Source organism: Notamacropus eugenii, chromosome 3, assembly GCF_028372415.1.
Source record: "Notamacropus eugenii isolate mMacEug1 chromosome 3, mMacEug1.pri_v2, whole genome shotgun sequence".
NCBI classification, from domain to species: Eukaryota; Metazoa; Chordata; class Mammalia; order Diprotodontia; family Macropodidae; genus Notamacropus; species Notamacropus eugenii.
Window position 1 is genome coordinate 202,941,879 of NC_092874.1, and position 25,372 is coordinate 202,967,250.

Genomic DNA, 25,372 nt, shown 5'->3' on the forward strand with positions numbered 1-25,372 from the left:
GAAAAGTTAGCAAACTTGGACTAAAGTCCCTGCTCTGCCACTACTTACTCACCTAAGTCCCTTTAAAATAGTGTGTTTGGCCTAAGAGTCTCTTCCAGCTTAAAACTCTAAAATACCTGCCTAATCCATTATTGCTAAATGATGAAAAAGTGCCATCTTGCCATGTTACTGCCAGGAGATTCTAAGTATAGATATTGAAGAAGAGATAGCAGTGAAATATTTGTATAAATTATTTTTTATTGATATAACATACAAAAGTTATAAATATGATTCATGTAAAACCAGAGTTGACTGGGGAAGGCATCTCTCTAGACACTCAAGCAGAAAGCACATAGGGCAGGGTGACTCTTCTGAAGATCAAAGGAAAAGCAAAAGAGAAAAGGAAAGAGACTACATTTACAGCCTCAGGTTTGGCTCCTAGCTTCCAGTTCTAGCTATTCCACAATAGCTGAAGACAAAGGAACAACTTCAGTTGGCCACCAGTTTATTATGTCTGGCAGCATGTTAGTGACCTAGGTCTAAAGGGCCTTGGAGCACTTAATGGTGAGGCACTTGACTGGAGGAGCCAGGCCTAAAATGGAAATAAATTAACAAAGGGAAGATGGGTTGAGTTGGCCAAAAGGGGATTAAATTTAAAGTCCTTTGATCTGCTGCCAGACTAATTTCCTATTCTAGGCATTCTGACTTGGAGAGATTGGTTGTGAGGAAGCAGGAAGTAGAAGACTGAGGCAGAAAAATACATAGACAACTGATTCCTAAATTTTGTTGCAAAAGACACTACTGGATTTATTGAGATTTTCTAGTAGCCAGAACACATCAAAGATATGGTGATTTATGAGTGAAGGCAACGACAGGGCAAGTTGTACCAAAATACAAAGGCTTTGGTGACACAGCAAGTGTACAAAGGACACTGAGTGCTCGTCATATTTATGCCAGGAAGGGTCAATCTCTGCCCATCTGAGGGCTGTAGAGTTAATACGACAGCCAGGGTCACCAAAATGTATAGGAACAAAACCTTTTCACTGCTACCTTTTTTCCTTTTATTTTTTAAACCTACAAGACAGCTGAAAGTTTCACTAGATAATTTCTGCTGGAGACTACATTCCCTAGGTGAATGGCTTCATAGACACCTACATACAGGAAGCACCACTGGGTTGAAAATAAGAGCAGCTGTAACACCACTGGGTGAAGCCATCTCCAGTACTTGTGCCTGGAAGGCACCACTGGCATCAGTCAGAGAAGAAAAGGATTTTAATCTTTACAATGAAATCAAGACAGCTAACTTACATTATCGCTTCACTGGTTACAAATCTGAAAGCCACTTCTCTATCCCCATAGCCAGTATTGGGGCCGGCTGAATAGTCGATTTTGAAACCAAGAGGGTTTCACACTGACCCAAGAACCTTTGGTGCTAAGGGAGAAACTAAACTAATTTCAAAAAGCAGATACTTAACTTCCTGAAAAGGGAGCTCCACAGTCAAACAAATAACATTATGGATAATCTCCAAGCATATATAGACTCTGGTTATCTAGGGCATTTCTTTTAGGATAGGGAAGAATGATGGATGCTGCTTCTTCCCATGGAACAGGGTGCGGGGAAGTCAGCATACATGAGCCACCAGTGAGGTGTCAAAAATGATAAGTCACTTTGGATTTCTCTGATCTTGGTAGAAGATCATTCTCTGGGAATCATCATCCCTGAAACAAGTCAAAAAGCTGGATATAAATAGACATATACTACTATGGACACATAAGCTTCATGGCCTCAGTCATTTAGCTACAGGGTGGTAGAAGGAGGCAGTAGCATGAATGGAGGCTTTTTTTTTTTTTTTTTTACATAATCAGTCCTCCCATTTACGAGCTCTGGACCACAGGCATAAGCTATAGAACCTCCTCTGTTGCTGAAAAGCTCTAAGCATGAGTTACCAATATGGGGCAAAAGAATGTTAGGAAACAACTGTCCCTTTCTGAAAATAGGTAAGTACCTGAAATAATCTGAACCTGATGCCAGATTCCAGGCATAGGAAAACTGATGTTTGAGGCACAGGGCAAATGGGCCTCATTAGTGTTCTATAGGTAAGATTTTCTTTGCAGCTTGAATAATCTTTCATCTCTACTGGGCTGGTAAGGCCTGGAAATTCCACTGAATAGTTTTTTTGTATATGCCAGAATCAACCCAAAAGATACTGGCTGACTTTTCTCATCTTTTTCACATTCGGGGAAGGGAAGTTATTTTCTCCCTAAATTTAGCTTCAGGGAGTAAAAGACAGGTTTGGGTCATGACATGTCTCCTTTCATTCACAAGCTAGTTTGCTGTCAAAGCTGGAGAGCCCAATAGCAAAGGCCTGGAGGGCACACATGGGATAGTTGTAGTCCAGGGTGAACACGTCTTCTGCCACACGTCCAAACTGCATGACTATATATTCAGCTGCGGAGATAGAAGAAAAGAGTTGAAGGAAATTGAGAATGTTTAAGGTAGTGATAAGGACAAACCTATTTTAATTTTAGAAAGAATTAAAAGTTTTGTAAAAGCTAATTAAAATTTGCCTTACATTAAAAATGTGAAAAAAGAAAAACTTTTTGAGGTTAAAAGCAGTTTCCCAGTCTTGAGGAGTTTTAATTTACTGCTTCTACTGTCCACTGGAAATAGAAGACTGTTTCTGACTACCATAAAGGATCCTGGTAAGAGGAAGGAAAGGATGAGAACAATTGACTAAAGGTACTAGGAATTAGTTAAACAAAAGGACTCAAGCTATGGGGGACCTTTGATGTATGTCATCTGATTGGGCCTTTCAAAAAATAGCTCAACCTAATACTCTCTCTGTGGTAGCCACAGCAGCTACCTGACATTCTCTTCACCTGTCCGTGCAGTAAAGTTCAGAAGCTCTTCTCCTAAAATATGACTCTGTCTTCCTAGAGGGAGTGGTCTCTCTCAAACAAAGGTATAACTCTTTAATTTGCCCATGAAAAGTAATTTGCAGAATTTGTCTTAACCAAAATGTAATTCAAAATCTCCCTTCCAGAAAAGCCCCTCTCACTGCCCCCACTTGGCCCTTTCTGGGGGTCTTACGGTCATTTGCATGGACGATCTGAAAATTCTTCACAGATGCCTGAGTCACTCGGCCATGGAAATTTAAAACATAGGACTGAGTGTCATCATTCCAGACTGGGGCTTTGTTGTGTAATTCTATCACATTTTCCATGTTTTTATTCTGCCATTTGGAAAGCAAGTTCTCATGCTCCTGCACAAGAGAAAAAATATAATGTTGTATTGAGAAGGCATCTATATCACAGGCATTTCTTCATTATGATCTTATTCATCCTTAAATAACAGTCAGAGGGTGCAGTGGAGGGGTGGGTTCTTTTTGCCATTTCAGAGAGGGTAAAGCTATGGTACAGAAAGAAAAAACACCTGAACTAGGATTTTTGATACTTATCCCAGTGCCCCATGTTACTATTTCATAAGCAACATACCTTTTAATCAGCAATTACACGTAGCTTTAGTCAGTAAGTATTTATTAATGTGCCATATACTAAGGTAAGTGAAAGGGATACAAGGAAATACAAAAAAACCAATTCTTACTCTCAAGGAGTTCACAGTCTAATGAGGAAGACAGCATGCAAACACAGCTATGCATAAGCAAGATACGCAGAGTAAGTGGGAGAAGGCACTAGCATTAAGGGAAATTGGGAAAGGCTTTTTATAGAAGGTAGAGTTTTAGCTGGTGCTTGAAGAGAGCCAGAGAAGCCAGGAAGAGAATCTGAGGAGAGAGAGAATTCCAGGCAATGAAGACAAGCAGGGATGAGGCCCAGGGCCAAGAAACAAACTATCTCTTTCCAGGAGCATCTGGAGGCCATTGTCAAGGGATCAAAGAGTATTTAGGGGTGAATAAGGTGGAAATACAGGAAAGGGAGGAGAGAACCATGTTATGAAGTGTTTCAAAAGCTAAAAGGAGGATTTGATGTCTTAATCCTGAAGGTAACAGTTTATCTGTATTTTAGGAAAATCAACTTAACAACTGAGTGGAGAACAGACTGGACTGGGAAGGAATTTGAAGCAGGGACACCAATCAAAAGGTCACTAATATAGTCCAGGTGTAAGCTGATAAAGGCCTGTACTAGGGAGATGACAGTACTAAAAGAACAACCCACACAATGACTAACAACAATTTAAATAAAGATGACACTAGTGCTAGTATCATGATGTGAAATTTAAAGCACATATTATTCCTTTCTAGTAGCTTACAATCGTGCAAAGTTGACATGTACTTTCAGTGGCAATCACAAGCTGTTAGGTGACTTTGCTTAACTTTTCTGGGAAAATACTTTATACAGGGGGTGATTCTGGAGGTGTGTTATAGGAAATGTTTTTTCTCTATCAAAACAAAAAAGGATCAATACATTTTTTAAAAGAAAAAATAAGGCTTTGCCCAGGAGATTTGACAACTGTAATCTGAATTGGAACCAAGGGAAAACTGAAGAGATTTCTTAACAGCCTTTCAAGCCCACTTTGCAAATTAGGTATGTCCCAACTTACATTTCGTGGCCGGAATGGGATTCTTTCATGACTCATATTCATCCCTGGAATAATCACAGACATTTTCCTGGGACCTTTAAATCCAAGCACATTGGTTTCCTAGAAAATAGAGAAACCTCTTGGAAAGTGAAATAGCACTCTTGGAAAAAAAAAGTGACAACTTTTTAACTATCCTTCTTTAGCACTTTTTTATTGGCAGTAATAAGAAAAAAAGTAATGGCAGTATCACGGTCAAGGCACACACAACTGGGTTTGGAGCAAAAGGACCCCCTCAAGCTCTGCCACCTAACTCCTCTGTGACCTTGGGGAAGTCACTTAATTTCTTTAAGTTTGTCTCCTTATTTATAAAATGAGGGGTTTGAAACAGATAATCTCAAAGGTCTTTCCCAGTTTACAAAGCATTTCTTTACTATAATTCTGTGAAGGACGATTATCTCCATTTTATAGATGAAGAAATTAAAATCCAAGGAACTTGCCCACAATCACACTGTCAGTAACTGATGGAGTGGCATTTAATAAGGTCTTCTTGGCTCCATATGTTTTTTCCCCTCTACATTAAACTGTTAGGAAGCATTATCTCTATCAGGAGACAGTAATGCAGTTGCTATAAACAGAGGTATAATCATATCAATCCATATAGATCTCCACAACAGATATCATTGTCCTAAAATTCATCTCCTTTGTTTCTAATTAAAAAGGAAATCACAAGTAACTTTAATAAATTGTCTAACAGTCATCCTCAAATATTTAACAAAACTATAAACTATGGAAGTGACAGACTTCAAATTAAATATGGTCTCTAATCTTGAGACAATCTAATAAGGAAGAATACGATCATACAATTAATATTTATTCAGAATACATAGAAGTTAAATGCATTATAGACAAAAAGAAGATAAATGGACAGGGTTTGGTTTGTATTACATAGAACAAATATTACTGAAAGGCATAGGCTGAACTATCATTTAGGATCAAAAAGATAAAGTTTGGCAGATAAATTAAAGATATTTCTGAAGAAACATCATTTTCACAAAAGCACAGAAATTAAAAAATAATTATTTGATTCAAACCTGTCAGCAAGCTGGCATTCTTAGAGATTTATAGTACTGTGATTTAAAGTTGGCTAAAAACAAATGAAAGTTCTTAGTTTCATTCTTAAATATTTGAGTGTATATCAGCTAGTTAGTTAAAAATCTTAATTTTTATCAGAGACTTTCCCCTCAGTATTATAGGAAGTAACCTGAAATTATAAGTGTTTATAATCCCTGGAGGTTAACCAAATTCCTCCATTATTATCAGGAATTACTGAAAGCACAGGGTTAGATTGGGTCCTCTGGAATTATCTGGTTTATTTTCTCAAGAAGTTTATATAATCTTACTGGGGCTTGTTGGTAGAAGCAACATAGTTCTCTAGATCCATTCTCTGTTCTAACCTTAGCTGGGAGTTCAGAGAAGGGATTAAATAGCAAGAATGGCCTTACATAACAGATAGCTGCGAGCTCCTGACGAGTATGGGCCTTTTCCACCAGGCCTTGTGCCTTAGTCGGGCTGACTCCATGATCGTACACTGTAAACTTGGTTCCCATGAGATTGGACCTAGAACAAGGAAGAGATTGTCACCAATAGTCTCATTTTTCTCTTACACAAACAAAAATATGCTACATTGAGTGACATAACAGGTAACTGTTCACATATTCCCTAAAATGTCAAAGTACATCTATCACATCTGCCACTTCTACAAATTCTTTCATTAGAAAAAAACGAGAACTCTTAGTTCAAATCAAAAGGCTGGGTTCCAACAACATTCTGTAGTAGCAAGTCTCACTGACTCACTGAAACTACAGGCACAGGTTACACACACCTTTTGGCAGAGGTGGTGGACTAAAGGTGCAGGAGACACACATTTTCAGATACAACCAATGTACTAAATGGTTTTGTCTGACTATACTTATATGTTATGGGGGCTTCTATTATTCAGTCAGCTGAATCAATAAGCATTTATTAAATGCCTATAATTTGCTAGGTACTGTGCTAAGCAATGGAGACATAAGGAAAAGCAAAAAACAGTCCTTGCCCTCAAAGAGTTCACAATGTAATGAGGAAGACAATACGCAAACAACTATGTACAAACAAGTTATATATAAGATAAAAAGAAAATAATTCATGATTGCCTCAAAAAAAGAAAAACGAGGGATTGGTAAAGGCTTGCTGTAGAAGGTGGCATTTTAGTTGGGACTTGAAGGAAGTCAAGGAAGCCAAGAGGCAGAAATGAGGCTGAGCATTCGAGGTATGAAGGACAATCAGAGTAGGAAATGAAGTGTCTTGACCTCTTTTTTGTTGTTGTTTGTTTGTTTAAGAAAAATACGAGGCAAAGTTCTCAGTTGAGAGAACAGGGAGAGGGAAATCATGAAAGGAAGGGAGGTTTCAGGAGGGATGAAAAGGTTTGCAAGAGCTGCGGCAGTGAGTAGGAAAACGAGTTAATTAGGGTGGTGTAAAAGGACTGCCAACAGCAAACCCAAGTGAGATTATATAACATAAATCGGTAGTGAATCCAGTCAGATTACCTGCTTGATTTTTCTATTAGCAAAGGACAGGGAAATAAAAGAATTGCTAGTGATAATAATAAAATAAAAAAGAATAATATACTTAAAGATACACAGAAGATAATAAAAGTCTATAAGGATACAAAACTTGGCAATTTTGTTACTATAACATTAAATTCAATACATTCTTAAAACAACAATCTGTATATAACAAAAGTTCATGATTTCATGTGTCTTTTTTGTTTCTTTGTATACTAAAACATACATGTTTGCTGATTATTTTTACAATAAAATTGAAAAATTAAGTTAAAAAAAGAAAGGGCAACAAACAGGGAAACTAAACAGAGTCCTTTAATCCCTCTTGACTTCCGTTTGCTCATTTGTAAAAAGAGGGGTTGAATTGAATGGTTTCTGAAGGGACCCCCAGTCACTAGGTGACCCCCCCAGCCTAAAACACTGTCAGCCCTGGGGCTTTCACCTGAGCTTGCCAATGTAGCTCTCCCCTTCCCGAGATAAATCCGTTGGGTCAATAGAGATGAGGTAGTTGGACGTTTTGCTCTTTTTTCGCTTTCTCCCAGCAAGAAGGAATGTCTGAAAAATGCAAAATGTCAAGTCAGGTCTGGAATGAAAAGAGCACAAATCTCACTCTATCTATTCAATCTCTTTGATCTCTCATTCCAACCTCAAACCTGTTTATACAAACTCACTCTCCACTGTTCTTTCTTCTTTCTTTCCTCTTTGGCAGTGAGGTGGCACAGTGGAGTTAATGTGCCCAACTGTAAAAGAGGGTCAATGTAAGGACCCAATGAGATCATATTTAGTGCCTGGTACACAGGAGGCACCTAATAAATATTTATTTCCTTTTTACAGCTTTCTAAGTTTTTTTCAAACCTTGCTCTCTGTATTGCTGCTTATTTTTCTATCTGTTTTCTATCTATGGAGCCAACAAAACATCTTTCTCCCTCACCATGAATTGAACCCAATTGATCAGTGCAGTCACCCTCTCCTACCTTTCGCTTTATATTCTTCACTGCAATAATTCCCTTGCTATTCTATTCTGTACCTCATCACTTCTATGACATGACCACTTCAGCATTAAGTTATGCCTTCCAATCACATCACCTGTAGGAACTCCATGTTAACTCTTCAGTCCTTTTTATACAGAATGAATTATTCATGAAGAAGTTTAAAAATGCTGAAAAACCCAAGTCTGAGATAAACTAAAATTGTTGGGGTAACTTAGCTTGTCTCCTCTTCTGACTATACCTAGGTCATTCCCCCACCCAACCCACACCCTTGTTTTCCTTTGTCATTCTTCTTCTCAGATTACACAGACAAAGCAAACCAAGATACTTCCCCCAGGAAAAAAAACAAACTTATTTCATATTTTTAAAAAAATAAGGGTATTCTCTACTGTATCTGGTGTGTCAAAACAAAATGCAACACTTTAAAATGATTTTTCCTTAAACAAATGTAACAAAGAAATCTATTTATTAAAACTTTCATTTCCTTATATTTAATTCATTGAAGAGAGCACTAACACACACTTACAAGCAATGGAAGCTCATCCACTTGCATTGAACTTGGCCTAACAGCACAGGATAAAAAGATAATAGATTTGTAACTGAAAAAAACCATGTAATCTACCTCTTTCATTTTACAAATGAGGAATAGAGGCCCAGAGTGGTTAAGTGACTTGCCCAAAGCTACAGAGTTATTGGTAAGTGGCAAGGTTGGAATTTGAATTCAGGTCCTCTGACAGAACTCTCTCCAATGTACTACATTTCCTCCACTAGTATTTTTTCCTTAGTACAAAATCCAACCTCCTATACTTCACCTCCTGAAAGCTCTGCCCTAGGAGATCATTCACATACCTTCCGATTTTCATCCCTTTCCAAGTGCATGTAATAGGTGGGGTAGAGGCCCCTGTCCATTCCCTTCTTATCTCTGGTGATTCGACATTTCACTGTAATTCCCCGAGGAGCAGGACGAAATGCAAAATCTTCTAAATTTTCTACTTCTCCTAGCTGGTTATCAGCCTGAAGGGATGATGTACAGGAGGCTCCTGTATCCTGAGGGAACAGTGATACTTGAGTGAGAGGAGAGACCAAGCTAGAAGCTCACACATTCTTGTGAGGAATAATTTGCCTTTGAATCTTCACAACTAAGGCCTTCTGATAATGGCAAAAGAAATTCAGGAACATCAAATGAAATGATAAACATTTGGCACAAGAGAAGGTAGCAAAATGGTGATGCCCTTAAAAGTTACTTTGAATGAGGGCTCCTGTAGGCGTTGATCTGTCCATGTTCAATATGAACTCTATGAAGGCACCTTCATTTAAAAAAAATGTTTTTACTGATATCTTCTGTTCTCAAAATTGCCTACATTTTGCAGCAGGTCTCTCCTCTGTTTCCTCATCCCTCACAAGCAATAAAGAATAGAAATATAATATGTAATAATGTATAACATGTATAATATAAATATATGAACATGTATAATATGTCATAATAATACAATTCGTGATAAAGAATAGAAAGGTGGGGGAGGGGAGGAAATATTCCTAAAAACTAACCAACATATACAAAAATCTGAAAATATTTCAGCACAACCATAGTCTCCCAGCTCTTCAATGAAATGCGGGGAGGGATGGGGGTCGAAAGCACCCTAATTCAACAGTGCTATTATGTTATGAAGGTAAGCTGTGGGGACAGTTGGTCTAATTTACCCAAAAGGAAGAGCTTCCAGAACTACATACTGCAACTGATTTCTGGCTAGATCCAGAACTGGGTCGCTGTGTTTCTGAGAAAGGTGAATGAGTTCTTGATTTCTTTTCTTCTTCTTCTTCCCCATCAGTCGCCTCTTCATCAAAGTTCAAACTGTCAGAAATGCCTGGTCAAATATAGAGATAAAACTTTCTAAATTAACTAAGAAAGAGTTTGAAAATTTAAGTAAAAAATTAATTCCCTTCTCTGCCCAGCCCCTCTACCCATTTAACATACACATATCCCGGTAAACCTTATCCAAATTGTTCCAAATCTTCTGGATTATTGCAAGAGCTTCTTTGTTGGGTTTCCCCTCACCAATCCAAATTAATTAGTCAAATTTATCTTCCCAAGTACCTATCATCCTGTAATTCCTTTCGTCAAAACTACTTTCAGTGGTTCTCCATAAAGCAATATCCTCAACTCCTTAGCTTGACATGCAAGTCTTCAGCAATCTTGCTACAATCCTCAGTCTGCAGATTATAATACTGAGGAGCTATGGACTTGAGTGACTTATTTAAGGACAGGAAAGTAATACACATTAGAGTTGGGAATGGACTCTAGATCCTCTAAGTCTAAATCCTATCCTCTTTCCAGAATTGTCCATTTACTGTTCTTCATATTTCCTTGCTTACATGATTTTTTCTTAGTGCTATCCCTGTTTTTAATAGCCTTCCTTTCCCCTTCCTATTCCCACCTATCCTTCAAGGACTAAGTCCTACTCACTCTATAAAGCCTTTCCTAATAATCCTCATCCTCACTCCCCTAGCTGGAAATGATCTCTCAATCCTTTGAACTCTTAAAAACATTTATTCTCTAGACCAATGATTTGGGATTTAGCATACTGCCTTGTATGGTAAAGTATTTTGCCTTTTTAAAAATGCTTATAAGCTTCCTGTTTCCAGCTAGATTATAAATAAGAAGAAAGTTGGGACTGTGCTTTATGAGTTCTTGTATTCTCAACAGAAAAAATGTCAAGCACATAGTAGACAATCAATACTTCTTGATTCAATTAAACAATTCAACAAACATTTATTAAATGCTTACTATGTTTCAGGTGCTGTGCTACATGCTGAAGATGGGAAGACCAAAATAAAATAATCTGCTCTCAAGAAACTTACATTCTAGGGGGAAGGGGAAGAGGAAATAATATATAAACAGTTAAGTAAATACAAAATAATTTTGAGAGGAACACTAACAATCATGGGAATTAGGAAAGGTCTCTTTAAAGGAGTGGTCTTTAAACTGAAGCTTGAAGGAAGCTGGGACTCCAAGAGGCAGAGGGGGAGCATCCCAGGTATGGGGGGGCAGCCTGTGTAAAGGCACAGACAGGAGAGATTATGAACAGGGCAGAGCAAGCAGGCCAATTTGGCTGTAATACCCTGTGTGTATAGGTCAGTAATATGTGCTCAATCTAGTAAGATAGGCCAGAGCCAGATTCTAAAGAGCTTTAAATATGAAAGGCATTTACATTTGATACCAGAAGCATTAGGGAGCCACTGAAGCTTTCTGAATAAGGAGTGACATAGAGAAAATGTGGATTTGGCTGTGGGAAGGGAGAACTTGTGTGATGGAAAGGCTGAATACCAGGATGTCAACAAGGAGGCCACTGCAGCAGGGCCTCAGTTAGTGTGGTGGCTATGGAAGTGGAGAAGAGGGAGCAGATTCAAACAAGACAATGTGAATAGGAATTAGATCAATTGATCAATCTGTTTGTTCTCTTTTCAGCATTTTCTCAGAGGAAAAAATGGGGCTTCTCTTATTTTTAGTAAATATTATTTTATTTTTTCTAATTACATGTAAAGATAGTTTTTAAATTAATTTTTTATAAGATTTGAGCTCCAATTTTTTCTCCCTCCCTTATCATCTCCTTCCCGCCAAGATGGCAAACAATCTGATAGAACTTATATATGTGCCATCATGTTAAACATATTTCTCCATTAGTCATATTGTGAAAGAAGAAACAGAACAAAAGGGAAAAGTCATGGAAAAACAAACAAAAAACTCCCCCCAAATAAAAATAGTACGCTTTGATTTGCATTCAGATACTATCAGTTCTTTCTCTGGATGTATGTAGCATTTTCCATTATGAGGCTTTTGGAATTATCTTGGATCATTGCATTACTGAGAAGAGCTAAGTCTATCACAGATAACCATCATGCAATGTTGCTGTTAACGTATACAATGTTCTCTTGGTTCTATTCACTTCACTCAGCCTCAGTTCAAGTAAGTCCAGGTTTTTTCTGAAATCTGCCCAGTCATCATTTCTTATGGACCAACAGTATTCCACCACATTCATATGCTACAACTTGTTCAGCCATTCCCCAAGTGATGCACAATTGCTCCATTTCCAATTCTTTGCCACCACAAAAGAGATGCTATATTTTTATACATGTAGGTCTTTTTCCTTTTTATATGACCTCTTTGGGATACAGACCTAGTAATGGTTTTAATGGATCAAAGGGTATGCAGAGTTTGATTGTCCTTTGGGCACAAAATTCCAAATTGCTCTCCAGAATGGTTGGACCACTTCAGAACTTCACCAACAATGCATTAGTGTTCCAATTTTCCCATATCTTCTCCAACATTTATTATTTTCTTTTTCTGTCATATTAGTTAATCTAATAGGTGTGAGATGATAACTCAGAGTTGTTTTAATTTGCATTTCTCTAGTCAAGAAATGGGACTTATTTTCTCCAGTTATACTGTGGAGATGCAAAAACTTTGAGAGGGATTCCAAAGCCACCCCAAAAATCCACATCAGAACCTAGCTGAAACCAATTTCTTTGGGTCTGGGTTCTTCCTAGCAGAGCAGAGAATTACAGAATTTCAGAGCTAAAATGGACCTTATAGGCTATCTAGTCACATCTCTGCCTAAAGAGAAATACTCGGTGTTACAAGGAGATGGATCTCTGTATAATGGAAAGGGGAAGGATATATTTAGAAATGAAGGGGATGTAAATTAAGCAATCAACAAACAAGTATTTATTAAGTGCTTATTATGGGTCAGGTAATGAGGGTACAAATACAAGGAACAAAACAGTCCCTTCTTGCAAAGAGCTTACATTCAAATGGTGTTTATGCATACATGTGTGTGTTTGTGTGTGTGTGTATATATATATATATATATACATATATATGCATATATATACACACACATATATATGCATACACACATATACATTCATATGTATGTGTAATGTTAATAAATATAAATTTATATAAAGTGGTTAAATACAAGGGAGGGAGGGCTCTACCTGTTGGGGGAGGTATCAGGAAAAGTTTCATGACAAAAATGGTGCTTGAATTGCATCTCAAAGAAAGAGAGGGGCTCCTGAGGCAGAGGTAAGAAGGGAGTGCACAGAGACAGGCAAAAGCTAAGAGACAGGAGATAGGCATGTCATGCATGAGGAACAGAGAGAAGGCCATCTGGGCTATCTCACATAGTATGCAGGTGGGGAAGTAACATCCAATAAGACTGAAAGATAGGTTGGGGAGCTTGTATATGAATTTAAAAGCTATACAAAAGGATTTATATTTTACCCTAGAAACAGCAAAAAAAACCACTGATGCTGGCTGAGTAAGGAAATCACAGATTTGTGATTAAGGAAAATTACTTTTGGCAGCAGTGTGCCAGATGGACTGGGGTGAGACACTTGAAGTAAGGAAATCAATTAGGAGGCTTTGAAAAAAATCTAGGCAAGAGGAGATAAGGGCCTGAACTAAAGTGGTAGTTGTGTGAGTTGGATGAGAGATATAAGGATAGAAATGGCAAAATGTAGCAATTGCTGTGTGGTGAGGAGTGCAACATAATACTAAGATTAAGAACCTGGGACACTGGAAAGATGGTGGCACCTCTGAAAGAAACAAGAAAGGATAGGGAGGATTTAGGAGGAAAGACAATGAGCATGCTGAGTTTAAGACATGTATGAAACATCCAGTTTGAAATATCCAATAGGCAATTGGTAATGTGGGACTGTTTTGATTGAAATTAAGGTACACTGAGGCACAAAGTTCCAAGTACATTCAATTTACTGATAAGACTAGCAACTGGCAATTAAATGGTTCTTTCACCTCCTCAGTAAGCAACAAGAGACAGGGCTTACTAGCCTTCATATAGTTTTGAGAAGTACAAGAGAACAAAGAACAGGAAGTATCATAGAAAGAAAACAATATGATTGGTTCTGATGTCCAAAGTATCAGAGATGATGAAAACAATATGACTGCATGGAACCTGGAATACAGGGCTAGCAACAACCTTCCTTTCATCTTTTTGCTATAGAAACTTCATTGCTGGTGTCCACTTGCATGGATAGTTAAGTGTCACAGTGATAACAGACCAGAGTTTCTTGAAAGATGGCCAGGATTGCAGAGATAACAGACCAGATTCCCTGGCATCCTACCACACCCTTCAAGGAGAACAGATTTCTTCTAATTACAAAAGGGCAGTTAGGGGTATGGAAATAAATGTTTTCTTTCAACTGAAGTGATTTATAGGGAAGCAACTTTTAAACAACTCAGAGAGGAAAGCTGAACTTCTGGACTCATGAACTTCTGAACCTCAGAGACAAAAAAATATGACTCAGATCATGAATAGAATCAATAGAGAATGGATTCAAAAATAAAATAAAGATCAGTATTTTATTTTCTCACAACTAAAGCTTGTGAGAAAGGGGACATGATGTGGATGAGCAGCCAGCAAAGGGGACTGAGAAGGAGCCATCAGACAGGTAGAAGGCGAAAGACAGTAGTATCATTTTCTACTAGCTGCGCTGTTTGGATTTGACTCCATCACCACCATGCCCCTGAGCCACACACCTTCTCCCTCCATCTTTTTCAGCTTTCTTTTCTATGTGGTCTTCCTCCTTTGGGACTGTCTTTCTTTTTCTTATTGGTATTCCGTGCTCTTAGTACAGTGCCTGGCACATAGCAAGTACTTAATAAACGTTTATCACATTGTATTACTGGGATGCGTCATGAAAATCTAGAAAGAAGAGTATCCAGGAGAGGCCGGGGAATGGGAATGAAAAAGATCATCAGATTTAGCAAGTAAGAGATAAATGGCAACTCTGGTGAGAGTGGTTTCAGTTGAGTGATAAGGTGCTAAGTCAGACTGCAAAGGTCTGAGGAATGGAGGTAAGGTGTGGTAGGTAAAAAGAGGAGAAAGGATTACTGGTCTAATGAAGATTTTAAGGATACAGGAAATTTGCATATGTTTGAAGGAAGGGAAGAAACAAGTTGATAGGGGGAGGATGAAGATTTAAAAAACAAGGAAAACCTGAGGGAAAAAACAGAAGACATTAACTTTTAAAAGAAGATCCTGTTGGCAACTTATCTGAAAGGTGATCCCCAGGCTTTACTTCAAAGTTTCAAATGAGGAAGGACCTACTGTTTCCAGATCTACTCATTCTACATTTACTTAGCTCTAGATTTTAGGACCACTTTCCTTGCCTCACATTTCTACAGGTCTCTTTACAACTTCAATTACTGTTCCCAATTCTATCCTTTGGAACCAAGGAGAATTAGTTTAAAGTTCTCGCTTTCATGTAACAATCCTTCATATGTCTGAAGTCAACTGTCAATGCCACAGGGCAGCTAGGTGATATAGTGGATAGCGTGCTGGACCTAGAGGCAGGAAGACTCATTTATCTGAGTTCAAATCTGATCTCAGACACTTACTAGCTTTGTGACCCTGGGTAAGTCACTTAATCCTATTTGCCTTGGCTTCCTCATCTGTCAAATGAGCTGGAGGAAGAAATGGCAAACCATTCCAGTATCTTTGCCAAGAAAATTCCAAATGGGATAATGAAGAGTAGCCTGAAAAACAAATGAAAATCATTTCTTCCATCCCATATATTCCCCTTTCACTATTCTCCTTTACATTAAACATTCCTGTTTCCTTCAACAAATACTCATATGTCATGAAGTTAAGAAAGCATGTTTACAGTATTTGCAAATGACACAAAACAGCTTCCAGGAATAAGGAGGTAGATGTGCTAATGTACTCTGCCCTGGTCAGAACATTTCTGGAGTACTATTCAGTTTTAGATACCACATTGTAGTTAATAATGTTGACAAACTGAAGATTGTCCAGAATAAGACAACCAGGATGGGGAAGGCTCTTGAATCCAAGCCATGTGAAGATAAGGGTGAGGAACTGGGGAGGTTAAGACTAAGCCCAGAGAAAATATGACTTCTGTCATCAAGTACTTGAAAGACTTTCATGTAGAAGAGGGATTCTCCCAGGAGGAAGAACTAGAAGCAATAGACGTAAAGTTGCAAAAAGGCAAATTTAGCATTTGCTAAAAAGAAAAACTTCCTTATTTATCTAGTTATTAATAGAGTTGTCCCAAAATGGAATGTGCTGTTTTGGGAAATACCCACTCAGTAGGGGTCTTCAAGCAAAGGGTGGATAATCACTTGTCAAGGGTATTATAAAAGAGACTCTTTCCTTGGGTTGTGAATTAGGTTAGGAAATTGTGGTGGTCCCCCCACTTCCAGCTCTGGAAGTATGTGATTTTGCAAACTCAAGGCACTTCTCTATCCTGGTTATCTTCCTCTATATTTTCTCTAGCTTATCAATTTCCTTTGCAAAATGTGCCCAGAACAGAACACAATATTCCAGGTGCTCTATATGATGGGATATCACTTGGATCATACATATGCCTCTCAATGTAGCCTAAGATCAAATAAGCGTAAGAACATAATATTACTGTCTTTATCAGTTTTACCTCTTAAAATATCTTAAATGTCCTTTTGCAATTTTGGAATATGTTATTTCTTGCTCTCAAGAAATATGAAGTTAAAATTTCATTATCATTTTTGATCAATATTTACTGAATACAACAAAATGTGCGACTCACTAGTTCACTTTGCTGAAATTTGACCTTAGTTGTACAATGCCTTATATAACAAATGCCTTCCAAACAAGCACGATGATTATAAGTAGAATTGTATTTTTCTTTTTAATCATATTTCTTTTGACTTACTTTGTAACTTAGAACTCTTCATTTCTGATTAGTGCTCTATTTAGTTCTCTATACTTTAAGCTTTATTTCCTTCAATCGTGCCTTCACAAAGTCACTCAGTCCAAAGTGCTTATTAATTTGTAAGCATTTCTTCTTGTGTATATATATATAAATATATAAAAGTTGTAAAAAACAAAAAAGACTCCCACCAATTAAATCCTATAGAATTTAAATGTAAATACGTATACATATACATGTATGGGTATGTACCATACATGTCTTCCCTGTATAAGGTAAGTTCCTTGAGGACACGGGTGTTTTATTTTTCTCTTTGGATTACCTGTACAACAAAGGAAGCATCGTGTGGTGTGTGGAGCACTCTGGCTTCAATCCAGCAAGATGTGGGTTTAAGTCCTGCCTGTGACCCTGGGCAAGTCCCTCAGCCTCTCAATGCTTTAGATATTCTACAACTCTAAGGCATAGAGAAAGTACAGACTTGTTGAAAGGAGATTCCATATAACAGTGAAACCACAGATTCCGTCTCAGCACCTAACACAGAGCCTGGTACCTAAGTACTTTAAAAACGCTTGTTAAATGATTAATAAAAGTCTTAATATAGAGGAAAACTAATGTCAATCTTTTGTAGTGCCAATTTATTTCACATTTTAGGAGTAAATTTCCTGTGAAAAGAGCTGTATAGTCTCTCCTTACCTTTTCTGAAAATCTGACTGTTCCCTTGAAGACTACATAATTTGTACAATCTAACACTGCTATGCTTCTGCTTTATTCCAGAATGTTTACTAAGTGTTCTAGCATTTTGTTCTCACTCATATTTGGGGACTTTGGGAGTTGATAATAGCAACAGCAATACTGAAACCTTGGAATTATAGAACATTTTTATGCTAAAAGTCTCAAAGTCCCTTCATAAACTATTCCTACCCCTTCAAAATTCTAATTTTATCTTCACATTTCTTTGAGTTAGATGAGGGTTAGGGAGAGTGAATTGTACTCCTACCTCCATCATACAGTATGTGGCAGAGGAAGGACTAGTGGAAATGTCGTGTTTTTTCTTTGCTTCTTAAGCTCAAGTTTACACTGAGATAAAGTTCCCAAATCACAGATTTTGAGGGCTATCTTCACCAGTGGCTCTCCCCACCACTCTTACTCCACTTTGATGCCCTACTGAAATGAATGCGCTGTTCACATTTGCACACTGTCTAAATCAGTGTTGTCAAACAAGAGGTCCCAACAGGCCCCAGTGGCTAGAATCAGATTAAAAAGTAACTGGGAAATAGTTAATAAAATAAATAAAAATATAATAAAACATAAATAACATTAATTTGTAGTTTTCAAAGTCCATTGGTGACCCATCATGACCTTTACATATGGTTTAGTGGCCCCCTTTCCTATTTGTCTTTGACACCATACGCTAAATGATTCAGGGTTGGTGGTACGCAAATTTATCAAAGGCCATCTGAATTCTCAAACTATGTTCTTCCTACATTTAATACTTCAGCTCTAGATTGCAGTGACTTAAGCCTTAACAAGACATATCTGTATTTACCTAAATTGAATGGAATCTGTATTCCGGAGTATTCTGTATTCTGGCTATTCACCCTGTGAGATAAGGTTTTCATGCAAAGGTCCTTTGCTAACCAATAAGAATTATTGATTTCATTTAATATGAAATTCAAGCATACACATCATTCTGGAAGTTTTGCTACACATGAAAATGGAACATATCATTGTGGAAATTTTGTGGAAAATAACTGTACCTTCACTCTCCTTTTTTGTAGTTACATAGATTTGCATGCTAACAAGCCCACCAGTAGAGCCTTGAGCCCTAAGTGTGTCCCAGTATGATTTTTATTTTTCAATCAACAAATACACTGTAGGCCCTAAATTGTTGTTGAAATGAATATCTGAGTGTTTACTATGTGCAAGGGACAATTTTAGCTTTCTTTTTCGTTTTTGCTGTTTTGGAATTCATAATCCAGAATACTTTTACTTAAGATTGAATAAAAGTTATGTAGCTTCAGTACGTGATACATTTTCCCCAAGTGATACATATACAAAGGAGAAATAATACCACTCTGATTTCAAGTGACTTCAGAAAATGAATTAAAATTCTTCCCCAATAATCTACATTGGAGCAATATGATTCATGTAGTTTTCTATATTTATCAATGAAAATGTCTATCTGTAGAAAGGAGAAGGCCAAACTTAAACAATTAGTGCTTAAAACTGAATTATAGGACATAGCATGATCTGAAATGCTAAAAAATCCTATTTTCTAGTCTTTAAAACATTTCTCAGACCCTTACAAAACAATTCAATATGTCAAAGAATAAAATATTGAACTTAGCTGAAATGTCTAGAATTTTATTCTGAATTATTTTAGTCATCATTAACTCAAAATATATGTAGTTAGAATACAATAAGGAGCAGCTAGAGACTGAATATTACTATTCTAAATATTACTATTTAGTAACATACTATTACTAAAAAGAAACAGGACATAATGGAAATAATGGTTTTTCTAACGTACTAAGATTTCTTTGTTTGTCAAAGGATATGAACAGCAGTTTTCAGAAGAAATCAAACCTATCTATAATAATATGAAAATATTCTATATCACTAATGATCAGAGATATGCAAGTCAAAACAACTCTGAGGTATCACCTCACACCTATCAGATTGGCAAAAATGAAAGAAAAAGAAAATGACAAACGCTGGAGGGGATGTAGGGAAACTGGGACACTAATGCATTGCTGGTGGTGAAATGGTCAAACTATGAACTATGATCAAAGGGCTATACAATCATGCATACATATACTCTTTGACCCAGCAATACTACTACAAGATTTGTATCCAAAAGAGATTAAAAAATAAAAAGGAAAAGGACCTTATATGTACAAAAATATTTTATAGTAGTTCTTTTTGTGGTGGCAAAGAATTGGAAATTGAGGGGATACCCATCAGTTGGGGAATGGCTCAACAAGATGTGGGACATGATTGTGATGGAATACTGTTGTGCTATAAAAAATGGTGAGCAGGATGCTCTCTGAAAAACCTGGAAAGCCATGAACTGATGCAAAGTGAAGTGAGCAAAATGGGGAGAACATTACATACAGCATCACCAATATCATATGATGATCAACTGTGAATGACATAGCATTTTACAAAATGACTAATATGGAAATATGCTTTGTATATACAATTTCACATGCATAACTAATACTCCCTTTCTTGCCTTCGTAAAAGGTAGGGAAGGGATGTGAAAGGAGAGAATTCAGAATTCAAAATTTAAAAAGAATTAACATAAAAAATAAATACTAAAAATTAACAGTGACTGCTTAGTTCATAATAAAAAAAGAAAATTTAGTGAAAAAAGGATGCTTCTGAAAGCAAAGTAATATAAACTAACTTTCCTTTGCAGGATAAGACATCATCAATACGTACAGAAGTTTTAAAGGATGAAATTTTCTAACAATAACTTACACTTAATAGATTGATCTCTCAAAAAAGACACCATTGGAGCTACTTCAAAAAATATGCTGTCAAACGAACACCTCTTGAAGAGCCCTTTTATCTCCAGGCTAATGGTGGACTTTAAAAACAGATATATTTTGAGGAGATAGACCTAAAGTGACTTTTGTTTCATCCAGTATTTTGAAGCCATTTCTGAGGAGGAATATAGCAGTGGTTATAATACAACAAGATCTAGTAGTTTGGCATAAATGGCTACAGGCCCTGGGTTCTGTTCCAGAGCTAGCACTTATTACTACGTGACAGCTGTCACAGTAGGGGCAGTTAGTGGTGCAACGGATAGAGTGACAGGCCTGGAGTCAGGAAGACTTAGAGAGTTCTAATCTGGCCTCAGACACTTACTAGCTATGTGACCCTGGGCAAGTCCCTTAACACTGTTTGCCTCAGTTTCCTCACCTGTCAAATAAGCTGGAGAAGGAAATGGAGAAGGAAATCCCTCCAGTATCTTTGCCAAGAAAATTTCAAATGGGTTCACAAAGATTCGGACACAACTGGAATGACTGAACAACGAATAGCTGTGTGACACAGAAGGCACTTCATCTTTCTCTATTCCTCAGTTTCATTTGTAAAATGGAGGAGTTAACTAAGTGATCTCTAAAGGGTCCTTCCAGCTATTAAATTCTATGTGTCTATTCTGAAGGGAAACAGAATACCATGCTTAAGTAAAATACATAAGAGCCTTAGGGGAGAACATGACCTATTAAAAGAGCACTAGAAAAAGGAATGTTTTGATTTAGCTTGTGCTCTTTCGAGGTTGGTTACTCATATTTTCCCCATCACCTGCAGTGAAGGACAGTTTCAGCACTCAACAGGACCTCTGTCAGAGAAAGAGGTAAGACAATGAAACCGAACATTCTTAGGAGATAACTAAATTCATGTACAGCAATTTTGCTGCTGAGGCTTTGGTTTACTCTTAGGGTAATTCTCTAATGTGTTATTCCAGATTATTAAGATAATTGCCAACATTATTGAAAGTCATTAATACTCCAGTGTCTGTGATGCTTGTTACCTTCACCTCTGTAAAGTCCTTTGCTGTCTTGATAAATTAATGATCCAGCTGGAAGTGAATCTGACTGATCAACTTAAACATTGATGACAAGAGTATAAAAAAATCACAAATGGTAAAATGAGCCTGTGAACAGAAATCCACACCAATCCTCACCACGTTTCTGAAGAAGTTCCTGGAGATCTGGTTTCGAGGCAGTGTCTACAATATTCTCTCCATCCAAGTCTGCCTCAGACTCTTCTTCTGTGGTAGAAGAGCCCACTGAGAGAACGTGGAGTTTGGTTCTCAAATCTTGAGCCTCTGGTTTCATAAAGGCAGCTGGACCATCAATTCCTAGAGAGAATAAAAGGGAACAGAGAAAAGAGATATCTGTTGTTCACCTGAATAGCTTGATATATTTCATTAGTTAAAGGATATTTAATTAAATCATTTCTCCTTCTCCCTCCTCTGACATCCCTGAAGTTCCTCATGATGTATTAATTGAGGAAATATTCCAGAATCAATATCCATAGCAGGCACATAGTAAGAGGCACTGCAGCAGGGCTAACTTATTTAGAAACTAGGGGGACTGGGATTCCAGTCCTACTTCTGATACATCTTGGCTCTGGGACTCCTCTAAAATCAGATCTATGAACACGAGTAATATTAAAAGGATTACTAGGACTGTTCCTTTTGCCCACCTGTTTTCCTGGCCTACCCTCAACACTGGTAAGAAAGAATGCTGGCGAGGTACATACCATGCAAAACTACATCATTGCCAAGGTGGGTGTGAGGCTCCACCAAAGGGGTCTGCTCTTCACAAGCTTTTGGCTTTGACCGGCGCAGCCTGGCTTCTGGGTTTGGTTGTACCATGAGGGGCTCAAGACGCTTCTTCCTTTGCTTCTTTTCCAGCAAAGCTCGCTATGAAATAATTATGATCATGAGAACTATAGCTGTCACTTGCCATAATAGTAATAACAACAGAATCTTGGACTCATTCTAATAAACTTAAAACTTGGAAAGTATCTTTCATTGACTCCCACAACCTCATGAGATAATGAGGCAAGCGCTTATTCTCCTTGTTTATGATCTGGGGAAACTGGCATAGAGGGGTATGTAATTGTCTAAAATCACACCATTCATTATTGGCAGAACTGAGACCATGATTCAGGTAAAATTAAAAACATACAATAGGCAGCTAGGTGGTGCAGTGGAGTAGAGTGCCAGTGCTAGAGTCAAGAAAATTTATCTTCTTGAGTTCAAATCTGGTCTCAAACACTTACTAGTGTGCTACCTTGGGTAAGTTACCTAACGCTGTTTACTTCATCTATCAAATGAGTTGGAGAAGGAAGTGGCAAATCACTTCAGTATCTTTGACAAGAAAATGCTAAATGAGGTCACAAAGAGTCAGACACGACTGAAAACAAGTGAACCAATAAAAAAACCATACAAAACGTACAAATTAAAACAACTTTTGGGTAAACAGATCATATCCAACAAATTAGTGAAAACAAGTGAAAGTGAGAAAATGTAATGCCATCTGGATTGTGGAAAAATAGATAAATTCACAGATAAGTGCAAATGGACAAAATCTTTTTGAAGAATAATCTGGAATCCCAGTTACAAAAATAATCATACTCTTCAACTTAATAATCTAATTATGGAGAATTTATTTTTTAAAAAGAGTCATCATATGTTCAAAGATATTTATAACAATGTTATTGTAATGATAAGTAACTGAAAATGTGTAACAGGAGGTAACTAAATAAACCATGAGAAATTAATGTCAGAGAATATTATAGTTAACTTAAAATGATGAAAAAGTATGGAAAGATAGGAAATAATTTTAAGTAAAAAAAAAAAGCAGAACCAAAATAACAGTATAAATATTGGTTATTAAGTATAAAAATAACACTGGTGAAATAAACAAATGAAGAGAATAGAAGGGGTACACAAAAACTATTATTACATATACGCTTACAAAATCTGTAGAACTACTTTTAAACATTCATATGAAAGGACAGGGTTGATACATGCTAAGTCTGACCATAGTCAAGTTACTTAACTTTTATGCCTCAGTTTCCTTATCCGTAAAATGGGAATAATAATACTTGCACACTTACCTTTGAGTTCTTCTGAGGAAAGAAGGGTTTTGTGAACCTTAAAGTGCAATATAAGTGTCAGCTGTTGTTATGCTGAAGGTCATTTTCAAATGGAAATTATCATAAATGAAAAACTGTTTTCATTTAAAATTTTGTTAAAATACTTCAACATAATAAATGGTAAAGAAAAAAACACTGTAAACCCCAAAGCTGGGTACTATGTAACTTAATGCTGTGGAGATAACCTGTAGGTAATATATTCCTCCCTTTAAACTTAACTACATTGTAGTAAAAGTCTGATTAACAGGCTTCACACGTGTCCCTTACTATGAGTTTAAAAAGGGTTCTTCTATTACTTGTATTTGTAAATAAAGTGCTATATGTGTATCTTAAAAAGGGTAAACTCACAACTAAATAACAGGTTCCTAACTCCCTAGCTAAATTCATTAAACTTGTAGATCCAATTTGAAGTGATTTTTGGGTTTAAATTTTTTACTAAAAGATAATTAGATTTACTTTCTTACTCACTTCATATTAACAGAAATGAATCAGAGACATGCAAAGGACAGAAGAAAATAGCAGAACAGGTTAAGAATCTAAAGAACTCGAGAATTCCCAGGGAAGCTACCTGAAAAGTAAATAAAGGACAGAGTGGTAAGAAGGAAACAGAACTAAAGAACAGTAAAAATGTGACAGATTATAAAGGACAAAAAGGGAAAACCTTACAATACTGACAAGTTTAAATTTACAGCATGTAAACAGTTAAATAATCTACAATGCTTGAAGCAATTATCAAGTCTCAAGGTTTAAATGGAAATTTTCCATGAAGCAAAAGGATAAGCATTCACTTTGCCTTTTTTCACTAACACTGCTTCCGAAAAGTGTTGCCAGGGAAGAAGAACTGATGGATGGGAAGGGAATAGGCTGCTAAAGTAACATAGTATTTTCCCTCCAGTAATCTATGAAGGCAACCAAATTTCAGAAGGTACTGGGGAAATTAAGTTGTCTTTTTTTTTAATCTACTCTTTCATATGGAAGAAAAACGACTCAGATAATATGGTAACTTGAGCCATACTATTAGCAGCGGTTAGGGAGAGAGAAAGAATAATTACAGCTAAGTTAATAGCCAAACAAGAAACAAACCATAAACTATAAGCCAAAGTTACTATAATGCGGTACTAAGATCTAACCTATCACTACCCCGCAACGCTGTAAACTGCATACATAGCAGTAACTATGAGCTAGCAAGTTACCGTCATGAACAAGTGGAATTGTGACTTGTTCTAAATGATAGCTTCTTCATAAGGTCTAGGCTTTGAGATTCAGTCTAATTCAGGAAACGTTTATTAAGCAAGGCATGTATGGGTGATACATAAAATAACCCAATACACTCAGGAAGTTTATAATCAAATAAGAAGATAAAGCATGTAAACAATTAACTGTGCTAGAAGAGAGAGTGAGACAAGTGCAAAGTACGTCAGGTATGATACTATGGGAAATTGAAGCCTGTCCCCAGGCTCACTAAGCTAAAGATAAAATGAGGAAAGGCTTTCATGAAGGGAAATAGCACCTGGGTTAAACCTTCAAATCCAACATATGGAGGCAGGGAGTTGGAGTGGGGTGGGGATGGGATCCATTCCAGAAATGGATAAAGACACAGAGATGGCAAAAGACAGAATAAGAATGGAAGGAGTGAGGGTGGGGTAAAGTAGTCCAATTTGGCCGTAACACAGAATACATGAAGAGAAGTAGTATGAGATAAGTGTTGAAAGATAGATTGGAGTCAGGTTCTGGAGAGTTTTGAATACCAGGATCAAGATGACAAATGCAAAGCAAATTTGGATATAACATTGACAAATGACACCTATTTATAGTTTACCTTTCTCTTAAATGCTAAAAAAAGTGCTCAAATAGAATTAGTGAAA

At 37.0% G+C, this 25,372-nt stretch overlaps 1 protein-coding gene across 4 annotated transcripts in view; it reads right to left on the minus strand.

Moving 5' to 3' along the window:
• Positions 1-217: 217 nt before the first annotated feature.
• The window catches only part of TULP3 (TUB like protein 3), a 55,363-nt gene continuing 30,208 nt past the window's right edge, over positions 218-25,372 (minus strand). The window contains exons 3-12 of one of the 4 annotated variants that reach the window (XM_072654028.1): positions 22,104-22,266; positions 21,523-21,699; positions 9,837-9,970; positions 8,955-9,152; positions 7,559-7,671; positions 6,019-6,133; positions 4,538-4,636; positions 3,071-3,242; positions 2,553-2,679; positions 218-2,428 (exon numbers count right to left, since the gene is read on the minus strand). In XM_072654028.1, coding sequence (XP_072510129.1) covers positions 2,425-2,428; positions 2,553-2,679; positions 3,071-3,242; positions 4,538-4,636; positions 6,019-6,133; positions 7,559-7,671; positions 8,955-9,152; positions 9,837-9,970; positions 21,523-21,699; positions 22,104-22,266 — 1,302 coding nt within the window. In that variant the 3' untranslated portion in view covers positions 218-2,424. Of the gene's footprint in view, positions 2,429-2,552; positions 2,680-3,070; positions 3,243-4,537; positions 4,637-6,018; positions 6,134-7,558; positions 7,672-8,954; positions 9,153-9,806; positions 9,971-21,522; positions 21,700-22,103; positions 22,267-25,372 lie in introns of all 4 variants that reach the window. The other 3 variants (XM_072654026.1, XM_072654025.1, XM_072654027.1) reach the window with 3 other exon arrangements.